This window comes from Coturnix japonica, chromosome Z (genome assembly GCF_001577835.2).
Source record: "Coturnix japonica isolate 7356 chromosome Z, Coturnix japonica 2.1, whole genome shotgun sequence".
Taxonomy (NCBI): domain Eukaryota; kingdom Metazoa; phylum Chordata; class Aves; order Galliformes; family Phasianidae; genus Coturnix; species Coturnix japonica.
The window spans coordinates 12,621,226-12,634,379 of NC_029547.1; the positions used below are offsets into that span (position 1 = coordinate 12,621,226).

At 37.2% G+C, this 13,154-nt stretch overlaps 1 protein-coding gene across 2 annotated transcripts in view; it reads right to left on the bottom strand.

The window, feature by feature from the left end:
* Window positions 1–202: 202 nt before the first annotated feature.
* Window positions 203–13,154, bottom strand: part of ARSB (arylsulfatase B) — a 63,156-nt gene continuing 50,204 nt past the window's right edge. Inside the window, exons 7-8 of one of the 2 annotated variants that reach the window (XM_015848644.2) lie at window positions 3,485–3,613; window positions 203–2,988 (exon numbers count right to left, since the gene is read on the bottom strand). In XM_015848644.2, the coding sequence (XP_015704130.1) occupies window positions 2,723–2,988; window positions 3,485–3,613 (395 nt within the window). In that variant the 3' untranslated portion in view covers window positions 203–2,722. Of the gene's footprint in view, window positions 2,989–3,484; window positions 3,614–9,933; window positions 10,145–13,154 lie in introns of those variants that run through there. The other variant, XM_032441325.1, reaches the window with a different exon arrangement.

A 13,154-nucleotide genomic window follows, 5' to 3' on the forward strand; every position in this document is an offset into this window, starting at 1 on the left:
CAGACGCAGTGCAAAATGCACTAAAAAAAACCCCAGACAACTCTTTTCAAAAGTGACAGTAATACAAATGCATTGGGTCTACTTGCTTTGCCTTATAAACAAGGGAATGATTGTCAACTTCTCCATCTGAAATTTGGTAGCAAGAATAAATTAACCACATGTTTTGAATGAATAAGGAATAGAGGACTAAACAGATGGAATCTCTGATATTTGGATGATTTATTTCAAAAAGCCATTTGAAGGCCAAGCTGCATCAGTAATGCATAAAATAAAGAATCAGTAACTCCCCAAGTTGCTGTACTGATGTTTCCCATATTCTCATATTCCAAATCTCACATTCCATATTTTACTAAATATGTATTACAGAAAATTGGATAATGAGAGTTAGGATTGCAGTATTAACATCTAAGTTATAAACTAGGATAAATAAAGAAATTGGTATAAAATAAATACATCAAAACAGCTGCCAAGGGAGGTGGTGGCGTCACCATCCCTGGAAGTCATCAAGAAATGTGGAGATGTGACAATCGGGACATGGTTTAGTATGCACGGTGGGGGTGGGCTGATGGTTGCACTAGAGACTTGGAGGTCTTTTCCAACCTTCTATGATTCCACATAGAATAGAACTGACATAAATGAGTAAAACGGACAAGGACATAAGACTGGGGGAAAAAAGCTGTACTGATCAACAGCCTTTTGGAGAGCTTTGGCTTCATTTCTGCTTTTAGGAACATACTGAAGGTGCAAAAGACAAACCGGATTTAAGACAGTGTAACAGAAAATCACCTGTATCAGAAAGGATTTTCTGTTTATTTTCATGTACGTTTCAGTTTTCCTAAACCTTACCTTTTCATCTTTTTATTTAAAAAGTGTAGAAATTCTGTTAATTCTCATTCTTCATGAATCTCTTTGCTAATAATTAGTGTGCTTCCTGAAGGAAAACGGCAAAAATATCTGCAAAACTAACTGGACTTTTCCTAGACCCTGAAAATAGGCCATTAGATCCCTACTTTCTTGATAGGGTGACAGCTGAAGCTTTGCAGCTTGAGAACTTGGCTAGGGACAGCAAGAAGTAAAACCAGAACTCTGGCTAGAATCCAGAGACTTGATACATTTAGAAAGCTGGTAGGTTGATTTCGCATCAGTTTGATGAGTAACTGGGAAATGATGGTTTGTCTGGTTTCTTCATGGCTAGGAGCCCACTTCAAGATGAAAACAGTCTCTTCTACAATGATGAAGAAGTACAGTCTGAGTAGGGTTACTCATCACAATGGCAGGCAGTCAGAGTAAGGCTTTTTTAATTGTAGAATGGTTGAATAATGCATGCTGAAAGGCCCTTTGGAAATCATCACCTGTTTTTCCCCCACAGAAGCAGGCCCAACTTCAAGTTAGACCCAACATCAGAGTTAGATAACACTGTTCACGGTCTCCTTCAACCCAAGTCTGAACATCTCTGAGGTCGGGGATATAATTGCCTCACAGATCCAACATTTGACTATCTTCTCAGTGTGATTTTTATTTATTTATTTTTTTTCTTATATTGAATTAGAACTCTCTGTGGGCCTCTCATCTTTGCATCTCTGATGGGAGTTTCCATATCCTTCATCTTCTCTATTTTCTCATATTAGGTAGTTAAAGATAGAAGTCTCCCCTTTCTTTCTTCTTCAGTCTAAGGTAACCCATTCCTTCAACCACTCCTTATTTGTTCTCCTCCAAATGATCATATTCCCTTAAGTATTCCACTATCTCCCACACACAGTGAAACCCAAAACACTCTGCTGAGCAGAGGAGAGTAAATAGTTCTCTTCATGTGCTGGGTACATTCATGCCCATACAGACAAACAAGTGATCAGTCTTTTTCACCAAGAGAGAATGTGGCAAATCCTTTTCAGTTTATCGTCCAGTAGAACACACAGGTTCTCCTTCACAGAAATGCTTTCAGTCTAGTCAGATCCAAACATGATCCTGCATAGGGTTATTCTACATCAGTTGCAATACACGCCTTCTCTTGAACTTCATAACTTTTTTGGTTTAACTTTTTCTTTAGCCTGTCAAGGCCTTTCTGACTGCCAGGTCTGCCTTCTAGCTGAACACCATTCTCTTCCCCAGTTTGATGTGTTAACAATGAACAGGAATTCAAGATTTTGCTGTATTATCAGAGGCTGAGGGCTTTTTCTTACTCTCAGAATTCTTCCTGTTGCCTTTTCTAGAATGAGGAGTATGTTAAAGGCAAAGATTGTAATGTCAACTGATGTATTTTTTATTTGTTTGTTTTTTAATGGGTAGTGTAACAGCTTTCAATAGAATTTGTCTCCTGGGTAAACATGAAACAATCTGTTTATTCCACAGGAGAATTCTAAAGGTTTCTGCTGCCATGACTCACTGCAGCTTTTAACAAACATCATCCCTTTCAGAGAAGGAAGAAACATTTTACTTTCTGCTTTAAGGGCATAATGTTAAAAAAGAATGCTTGAACAACAGATTTATAATTTGATTTATAATAATCAATTTTTCACAAAGAATAACTGGGAAGGAGACAGTGGGAAGGACTGAAATGAGATCGGACTGTATTTTAGGAGTAAGAAGTACTCCTAAAGAACAAGTGAATAATGAATTCACAATGTGCAATAGTGTAACAAGGTAAGACAGATGTGACAAGGATTCTGAAGTCCATAAATCAAACACCACTGCAGGCATGTTCTAGAGTAGACAGTGTTGTACACTATGCCCAAGGACCCCAGACCCCCGTTGCTGCTGGATCACACTGGGGATCCTCATCAGGATAGAACACAGGCACTGAACGTCTATAATAGTACTGAAGCCGTGAAAGCAGCTTTTTCACCACATGAGGATATTTTTCAGACAACTCGTATTTCTCTTCGGGATCATGAACAATATCAAATAGCCAAAGTCTCTTCGTTGGTGGATCATATGACTGAATCTGTGACCCATTCAACAAAGATGGTGGAGGGAACCAATGACCACAGCCTACGGAAAGAGGAACAGATTGTTAATTCCCAGATATAAAGCAGCAATGGAGAGGCAGAGTTATACTGTAAATGAGGAAATCACCAGGTCCCCCTGATAAATCACTGGTCAGTGACTGAGCTGCATTGTTAGCCCAGCACCAGAATCTCTCTACTCCAAGACTACCTATACATAAGTAATATTTGTACAAAAAAAACCCCAAAACCTTGCACAACTGAGATTCAAAAACTTGCATGTTGCTGAATTTCAAATCAAATAATTTCATGGACTTTCTTCTTGATAGATTTTCCAGTGCTGAAGAGGTTAACTGTGTCAAACCTACTTGCAAAATGAAAGAATATGACTGGATTTTAGAATGGCCCTCCTAGATTCATGCATCTGACCAAAATCCTGAAATACTAGCAGAATAAGTAAAAGAAATGGTGATACAGTAAATAGAATAAAACTGTTTGAGATGGGGGGAGATACAACACTGTGTACAAGAAAGAGCTGTTACCTGGGTATCCAGTTAGTAACTTCCATTTTCCATGACGGATTGCTGCATGCATGGAGATATTGAAAAGTGTATTATCCCATGAAAAAGAATTGATCTGTGGTGAAGATGTCCTGTTGTCAATGCCAAGACCTTAATGAAATAGTAAACTAAGTTATATACATAGATTATACATGAGGTTACGTTTAGGATTCAGACGGAAAGCAAAGCAGTATCATTAATTTACTTCTACACATTGCATACAGAATTTGTTGTATGTACATACAAAGATCAATGCTAAAATTAAGTGGAGATGCTTAATTCTTGGAAATTAAACTGCAGCCCCAAAAGTGATTTGATTACCTACAGAGAAAGTTACTCCTGCATCCAGATAACAGGACTCATCTCATATACAGATATCATATGTTTATCTCATATTATGAATATAAGAACTCTAGGAACTGTAGATGCTAAATTATTCATAGGGCTTAGAAGATAAGTGCTATTACTGTTATTTCTGTTATATCACTCCAGAAAGCAAGCTAGGTCTCAACTTGTATCCACACAAACAAGAGAGTGGACTCTATGTAATGACGGGCTACATTCAGACAGAACCATATCTGTCAGCTGCTATGACAGAACACTGTGAAGCATGTCTTCATGTAGTCTTTGGTAGAAAAACTAGCTTATGGTGTGACCCCATAATCCAGAACTGCAGCAAATTCTCAAACATTAACTATGCACTGATTCCTTCTCAAAAGGAATATTTGTATGTTCTTTATATGAAGTAGCTCAGAATTAAAAATTAATATGTATACACTAGGGATGAGGAGACAAGTTCCATACTGAAACAAGGAGGGATTTAGACAATCCTGGAGGATCCAAACCTTCAGCCATCTTCCATATTGGCTTTCATAAGAAAGCCATGTTTACAAAAAATCTAATAATTTTACAACAATTCAACCAGCTGACACCTACTTACAAAAGGACTATCAAAGAGCAAGTCTGTAATCGGAATAGAAACAAGACATGAGGAGAGGACAGAAACGGATTATGGACTTATAACATTTTTCAAGAGATATTTTCAACCAATTTGGGGAATTTGAAGGACTCAGCTGACAGATTTCTGCATCTTAAACAAAAAGAGCAATTCATGAGAGGTGCAATGATCACATGCAATCCAGTATCAGAAGTAATACTAGAGGAATCTGAAAAGAGGGAATTTGGTAAATCATAATGGGGCAAATATATATCAGGCAGAATACAGAAACCAAACATTTAGAAAGGAAATGATTGGATGTAATTTATCTTGTTTGTTTGTTTGTTTGTTTGTTTTTTGTTTGTGAAGATCCTGCTAAGTTTCTGTTTTATTACTGGGCTTCAGACCATTAATTAGTTTTCTCTTAATAAACATTTTTTGTAAGTACCCAAATTCTCTGTTTACATCAGATTTGTATAGTGTTCCCACGTAAATAAGGCTAGAAGACATGTTTAGAATTTGCATGCACAGATTAAGGAGGGCTGAGCTTAGCTTACATCATGAAATACTGAAGTTGATGGAAACAAAAAAGAACCCATCCTCACCCCCTTCAAAAAAATACCACATAAACAAGAGAAAAAATTGTAAAAATAACACAAATAATCTTTTCCGGAACATAAAAATCTCATGCAGTCATGTGATGCCCCTATCAGATAACAACAGTTTGAAGATTTATATTGGCTGCTTTTCCACATCATTACACCACATATTATTCTGTCATACTGTTTGCTAATGGGAAAACTCATCTTTGCCTTTCACTTGTTTAAAAAGTGCAGCGAAGGACATTTAGCAGATCAAAAAATACAGCTATGCTTTTTAAACATTACATCTCAAAATTACGCGGTCTAACAGCAAGATTATTAAAGCCTACATTTTTTATCTGAAGGTTTAGCACGGAGAATATGCTTCTGAATGTTACAGTGTGTGAAGCCATAGCAATGCACAATATAAATGATTTAAAATACTTCAAATAAACAGTATGGAAGACTGCATTTTAAATATACCTTGCAAAAATATGGGTGACAAAACCAAACTAATTCTGAACTAGGAAATGCTTTTACCACAACTTAGAACTGAGAATGTTTTATATAATATTATGTCTGAGCAAAATTTATTGATGAGGAAAAGAACAAGAACAAAAAGAAAGCCTATGGTCTCTGAAGAGTGAGCAAACTACTTATGAGGATTACAGGTATGCAGTGAAGCTGTGCAGGGAGAAAACTAGGGAAGCCAAAGCGCAGCTAGAACTGAGCTTGGTTGCTAAGGTAAAGAAGAACAGTAAATATTTTTATAAACACATAAACAGCAAGAGGAAGGCTAGGGAAAATCTCCATCCTTTTGTTAGATGCTGAGGGCAACTTGGTTACCAGGGATCAGGATAAGGCTGAGATACTTAATACCTTCTTGGCCTTGGTCTTCAATAGTAACACTTGCAATTCCCTGGGAACAGAGCCCCCTTCACTGGTAGATGGGGAGGGGGAAAAAATAAGCCCTGCATGATCCACAATGAGATAGTTTTGGACCTGCTTCAAAAGCTGAATGTTTTCAAGTCCATGGGGCCGGATGAATTGCACCCTAGAGTGCTGAGGGAGTTGGCGGATGTGGTTGCCAAACCACTCTCCATCATTTGTCTGCAGTCTTGGCTGACTTGGATTGTCCCGGTAGATTGGAGGCTGGCAAATGTGACGCCCATCTTCAAAAAGGGTTGGAAAGATGATCCTGGCAGCTACAGGCCCATCAGTCTCACCTTGGTGTCCAGGAAAGTTATGGAACGGATAATCTCAGGAACCATCATGGACCAATTAAAGGTCAGCCAGGGGATCAGGCCTAGTCAGTATGGGTTTATGAACGGTAGATCCTGTCTGACAAACAACGGGCAACAAGGCTCTTTAAGGGCTTGGAAAATCAACCCTATGAGGAGAGGCTGAGGGATCTGGGGCTGTTTAGTCTGGGTAAAAGGAGGCTGAGGGGAGACCTTATCACCCTCTTCCAGTATTTGAAGGGTGCTTACAGTGAGAGTGGGACAAGTCTTTTTTCTCACTGGTGACAGGTGACCGAATGAGGGAAAATGGCTTCAAGTTGCACCCAGGTAAGTTTAGGTTGGACATTAGGAAACACTCCTTTACAGAAAGGATAGTTAAGCACTGGAATAGGCTCCCCGTGGAGGTGGTTGAGTCGCTGTCCCTGGATGTGTTTAAGAGCCGTTTGGATGTGGTGCTCAGAGACATGGTACTATGCCAGATTAAACCTATGATGGAATGATTGTATGAGTGACTACATAAATAGGACTTTCATCCCGAAAGAGAAACAGCACAGAAATGTGACACAAGGTAGTAATCACAGATTGAATACGGAAGGAATACTAGTCTCTCATAACATAGAGCACCAAATAAATCATGAGGCAGCTCATTCAAAACAAACAATAGGATGTACTTCCTCATCAAAAACACAACTCAACACTGGAACTCCTTTCCAAAGGATGTTGTGGATGCCAAAAATTTACATGTGTTGAGGGATAAAGAAATGTTCAAAAACTGCAAGAAAAGTCTACTAAGGATTATTAAAGACCAAAATACAGCATAATAGTCTGGAGCTCCACTAGTTTGCTGCAGGTTGTCAGGATATACAGTAGATATATCTTTATGTACTTTCACTCATACACTGTTTCTTACACAATAGCTACTGTTGGAAATAGGATAGAAATAGAAGCAAGAGAGATTTTTTTTCCCCACTAATTATATACAAGATTACAAAATTAAATTAGATTGAGGGCAAAGAAAGTATTTGGTTTACAAAAGGAAGGGTTACATCAAAGTAGATTTATGCAATCCCTTTTGTTACATTAATCACCATGTGTACTTAACAGCAGGGCTTGAAATTTTTGTTGAGTATATATGACTCAGATTCAGGTTTAGCTGTAGTCTCAGAAACACATACACACCACAGAACATTTCTAGCATACCCTCTAGTTATTTTCAGTTCTTCTACTATTACGGTACACAAAAGTAACTTTGACCAATTGATGCCTGTGATGACATTTGGCAGTTAAAAAAGAAGGGCTGATCCAGTTTTACTAAATTTTACAACTTCAAGTGTCTTATCAGAAGTCTGTAAATCAAATCTGTATGTTTTCTAAGTCTCATGATAGGTTTCATTGATACCACTGATATTTCATTAAACATTTAATATTCAGTCAAGAGTAGCCACTAAAAAAATACTATCAAATATTATTTAGATATATATTAAATATTAAATAGATTAAAAATAAACATTATTTCTACTTTACAATGAAAATATTTCAGATACTCAATGGGTATAATCTGCTAAAAAAAAAAAAAAAAAAGGAAAAAGAAAAAATTTCCCAGTAGTCACCACCTGCACCACATACATTTGCAAGGCAAAAAGATTGAACTCTGAACTTTCTACTTCTTTAGCTTTGTCTAATATGTGTATTTGTTGCAAACATTTCACTACATTTAGTAAATTTATAGAAGAGTATATTAATTTAGAATTTCCTCTCTAATTGTTGGTCATGAAAAGGAAGAAGATTGCATGTAAATTTCCATCTGAAATATAAAAAAGTGAATAAATATACAGAAATATATTTTACTCATATGCATAGGCATGATACTTGTAGAAATTCAATAAGCATTCCCATAGCTCTCCTTTTTCCCTCTGACAATGACACCAACTCAATTGGTAAAAATCTAAAATGCAGAGACAGAAATAGTACACATAAAAATAGAATATTCTGCCTTCAATATGTGATTTAGATTACAAAAACTACCCATGTGGAGATTAAGAAGTTCTCTTGGTTGGTAAAAGACCACAGAGCAGAGAATTCTCTCTAACATACCATTTAGCAAGAGACCAACCACTAAATTTGGAGGTTTAAATAATGTTACTATGAAGCACACTACATTTCTGTACACTATGGTCTATGATGCTAGAATGTAAGGAGAAAATACAGGGTATTGGATACAGACAAATAAATGTTAACTACTTGGGAAACAGAGCCCTGCTAAAAGTAATCTAAACAACCCACACAAGTGCCAGTTTGCAGAGTCCACATCCCTACAATTTTCCAATATACCACACAGTAACAGAAGCTTTCATGTATAAGCACCTACATACAATCCAGGCCCTTTACTGATAATAGAAGCAAAAGAAACTCATAGAGTCAATTCTTCATCAGTAAAGCAAAAACTAAAGTAGTTAGCTATATTGTGCCAAGGAATTGATAAACAGAAGAGTAACAGCATCCTCTATATCAATTTTCTGTATATAATAAGAAATTCAACCATATGCAGGGAATATATGATCATCACCTTGTCACACAGGTATATATGTGTATTATACAACATGGGTATCTACATAGTTTAGAACTTGCATCTACAGAAACCTTCACAGTTTACAATCTATATTGCTTCCAGGTGTTCTGTTTGTAACTAAAACATTCTCTCTGTAGTTCTCAAAACTTGTTTCAGTAGAGCATTTTCTGGCAATGCAACTCCTTCTATCATTTATTTGGTTATTCCATTTCAGGATTTAAATAACAAATAAACAGGATCCACACAGACCAAAAGCTTACTTCTTATGCTGTATGAATTATTTAAGGAAAGTGGAAAAGGTAGAGAATGTTAAAGCTAAGACTTGTCATAAGAAGACAAGATAACATTAATCATTTTGAAGAAATCTGTCTGCTCTTTACAATGAAGATCAGGCAAATAAAGCATAGCTTGAGTTCCAAAAGGCTCCGGACAAATGCATTAATTAGCCATGAGATAAGAGCAAAGGTCATCACATCAATTAGGTGGCATCTAATAAAACAGGAAACAAAGTTTTATTTTCACATTCGAAACAACACTGGAGTACTGAAGGAATTCGTGCTGGGGCTCATGCTGTTAAGATACATTCCAAATGACCTTGGGGAGTGAAAACTGAGATTGCACAATCACAACATTGTAGGGGTTGGAAGAGACCTTTGGAGATCAATGCAAACCCTTGCAAAAGCAGGTTCCCTATAGCATATTGCACAGGAGGGCGTCCAGGCTGAATTTATTCAAATAAGGAAACTCTACAACTTCTCTGGGCAGCCTGTTACAGTCTTTTAAAATACTCAAAGAAGTTCCTTCTCTTGCTTGTAAGGAACTTCCTGTGTTCCACCTTTGTGCCAGTATAATCAGAAGCCTCCTTTAAGGGCTGGATGCCACAAGAGAAGGATCTCTATCTTCACTGGATTCTGTCCAGTAGCTTCTTATCTTTCTTGGAATGGGAAGCTCAGAAATGGACGCAGTACTTCAGATGTGGCCTCATTAGGGCAGAATAGCAGGGGCAGAAGAACTTCCTCAATCTGTTGGTCATACTTTCTCCTAATGTACTCCAGGATACCACTGGCCTTCTCGGCCACAAGGGCACACTACTGGCCCATCACCAACCTGAGGTCCAGGATATTTATGTTCTTTGCGGAAATCTTTCCAGCACGACAGCCCGTAATCCACACTGATAAATTCAGTTATTCCTCTCCAGGTGCAGGACTCTATTGTTGCCCTTGTTGAACCTTGTAAGGTTCCTCTCTGCCCAACCTTCCAGGCTGTCCGTGTTATTACAAAGTTTGCGGAGTATAAGAAGTTATTAAAAGGCAACTGAAAAGAATAACAGAAGATCCTTGTGAAACCGGATGAGGGGGTGCTAAAACAGGCAATGATATTTAACACAGATAAAGTGGTGCATGTGTGAAATAACAATCCTAAATTCACAAAAAAATACTCTAAGGAACTGCAAGGACAAGATCCTTTCTTCCCCTGCATGAGCAAAAGAAGGCTTTTTCCATCTTGTGTGATGCTGAGCCAAATGCAGTCACGTTAATCAGATCCCTAATTGACACAGGATATACCAAGGCAACACACAGGCTGAATAGTTTTGTCTGTCAATATATTCAATGCAACTATGGGCTAGACCTGGACCCGACCTCTTCAACCACTGACTAGATGTCACTTACAACTCCAAATGGCAATACTACGCAGCACACACCCACAATAAGAAAAACTCAAACATGCTGAAACACTGGGTAAGTTACAGAATTATTTGCCTGAGCAGTACTTTTCTGTTCCTAGTAATATCCATATTCCAGCTAGACCAGACAACATTCTCTTAACAATCTTGTCTACATCCTGAAATGCATTTATATATATATGTGTGTGTGTGTGTGTGTATATATATATAAATTTATATATATAAATTCATATATATATATGTATATATATATAAATTTATATATTTATATATATATCTATATATCTATATATCTATATATCTATATATCTATATCTATCTATCTATCTATCTATCTATCTATCTATCTATCTATATATTTTTTTTTTTCCAGCCACCAAAGTCACCAGGGAATATTTCCATAGTTTTGTATGACTTTGTAAAACCTTCTCCTAATAGCATCTCAACTTACTGCTATCAGAATGGCTACAGCACCTCTCTGACTTTTTGGTCTGCTGCTGTTGCATGATAAAAGAAAGCTCATTTTGTTTGTAGGTACTACATAGGACAGCACTGCAAGAGAGTCTTGTGTGTCTCTCTCAGGATGATTACGCACACTGGGTGGTACTTGCGCTTGCAGACATAGAATTAAACTCAGAGGATCCCAGTTTGGAAAGGATCCACAAAGAACACAGAATCACAGAATTATAGGGGTTGGAAGGGAACTCTGGGAATCATCACATCCAACACCCCTGCTAAAGCAGGTTCCCTAGAGTCAGATCAGACATATTTTCTGCCAACACAACCTGGAGAGATACATACTGAGATATAAGTGTGATACATACAAAAGATTCTACCAACTATGCCTTTAGAGCAAGGACCACATATATAACAAAGCCTCATCAATCAGCCAGAAGAGGAGAAACTACTGTGCTGAAGAAACTAACACTTACATTATTGCCCTTTCTCAGCTTTTGAGAACAGTGGAGTCTCTGCATATGACTAAAATATATACTGCATTTAAAACATCTTGTCCATACAGTTTGTTAAATGACTTAAGTCAGTCACTCCAGGAAGATGAGATTTCAAAAGGTACTTTTATCTTGCAATATCAATTTCAACATTTTTTTTTCCCCTTTTTAGTATTATGTTAAGATTATACTCTAAAATACTGAGTGACTAAAAAGCAGTTTCTTTACTTGGTAAAAATGCTTCTGCTAGAGAGAAGTGAACATCTCAGTGCATTATAGAGTAGAAATGTGCTTAACAATTTAACAAAATACTGGGGAAAAGACACACAGGCTTTTACCACTAGAAATTAAAACCAACAAACAATAACTCATATTATTTTCATAGTAAGGCAATGCATATGCCTTCTTGCCTCTTGTGATCTGATTAGTAGCCTATAAAAACCACAGAGGAGATCCCCAGACAGAAGTCTGGGACTCACAAACCAAAAACCACTTATATGTGAAACTCAAACAGAGAGAGGAAATTTTCCAGTATGTTCACTTCAATGTTTAAAATCAACATACTGCTTTAATGACGCAATAAATCTGTATTATATTCAATAGCCCCTATATATTGCTACATAAACAGCAACAGTACCATTCTCTGCTCTCTCCATCAAAATGAATCCAAAGCTTTTCACATCATGCCTTCTTTTCTAACATAAATCATCTGAATCTTTTGTCAGGATTTGAAGCATTTACATGATGCCCTCTAAACAGAGAACACTTCACCCAACACAACAGAAAAATGCCCGTCTTCAGATAGCAGGCACCCAAACAATTGGATATTTATAGGAGTGTGCCATCAGTAAGAGAAATAAAAAGTGGAGAAACAAACTGTAACTCCATAGCAGTACAACTCAGGAAGCCACATTATAACTCTTCTCTGTGGTCAGAACTGCTTCCCATAATCACATCTTAGGACTTTTATTGGATAATATTTTTCCAACTGTCCAATAGCTTCCTCCCTACTGGAGAAAGGTCACACTCAAAACTCCACACAAATACAGGCTATATACATTATTTTTGTCCACTACAGCAATTAGAAAAAGATGCCAATTTAATGATGAACTCACTTATTTTTTTCAGTGAGCTGGAAATAAAAGAGAAGGCTCAGGCCAATTTAATATATAGTTTTAATAAAGGGAATCTGAAAGCAAAGCGTTAGATTCACATGAGGATGCACCTGACAGAATGAGAGATTGTCTTTCATTTCTAAAAGATCCAGTCCAGCATTGGTATTTTAGGGACCCAAGTTCCTGCCCCAAATATTCCTGGCTGATAAAAAGGGTTTTGAACTGTGCTGGTTTTTCTAGCACCCACAGATGCAAAACATTTTGTAAGAATAGGGTGGTTTTGATTTGCAGGCAGTCTGGTTTGGTGCTTAAACAATCATTCTACAAATCCAATGCTGAATTAGAAACTTTACCTTACATCACAAAAACAGAATGTTAACTGGAAATTAAATCAAGATCTCTTTCAGTATGTTCCAGTAAGGAAGTAGCTAGTTCTGGGGAGAACAGACAGAAGGTGACAAGACATCCTCTTATAGGAACGTAAGAACATCATCAGCTTGTAGTGAATGTCCTTTTAGCAATTGGAAAACTGTACTCTTCACACCATACAGCTGCACACGTAACAGAAGAAGTAC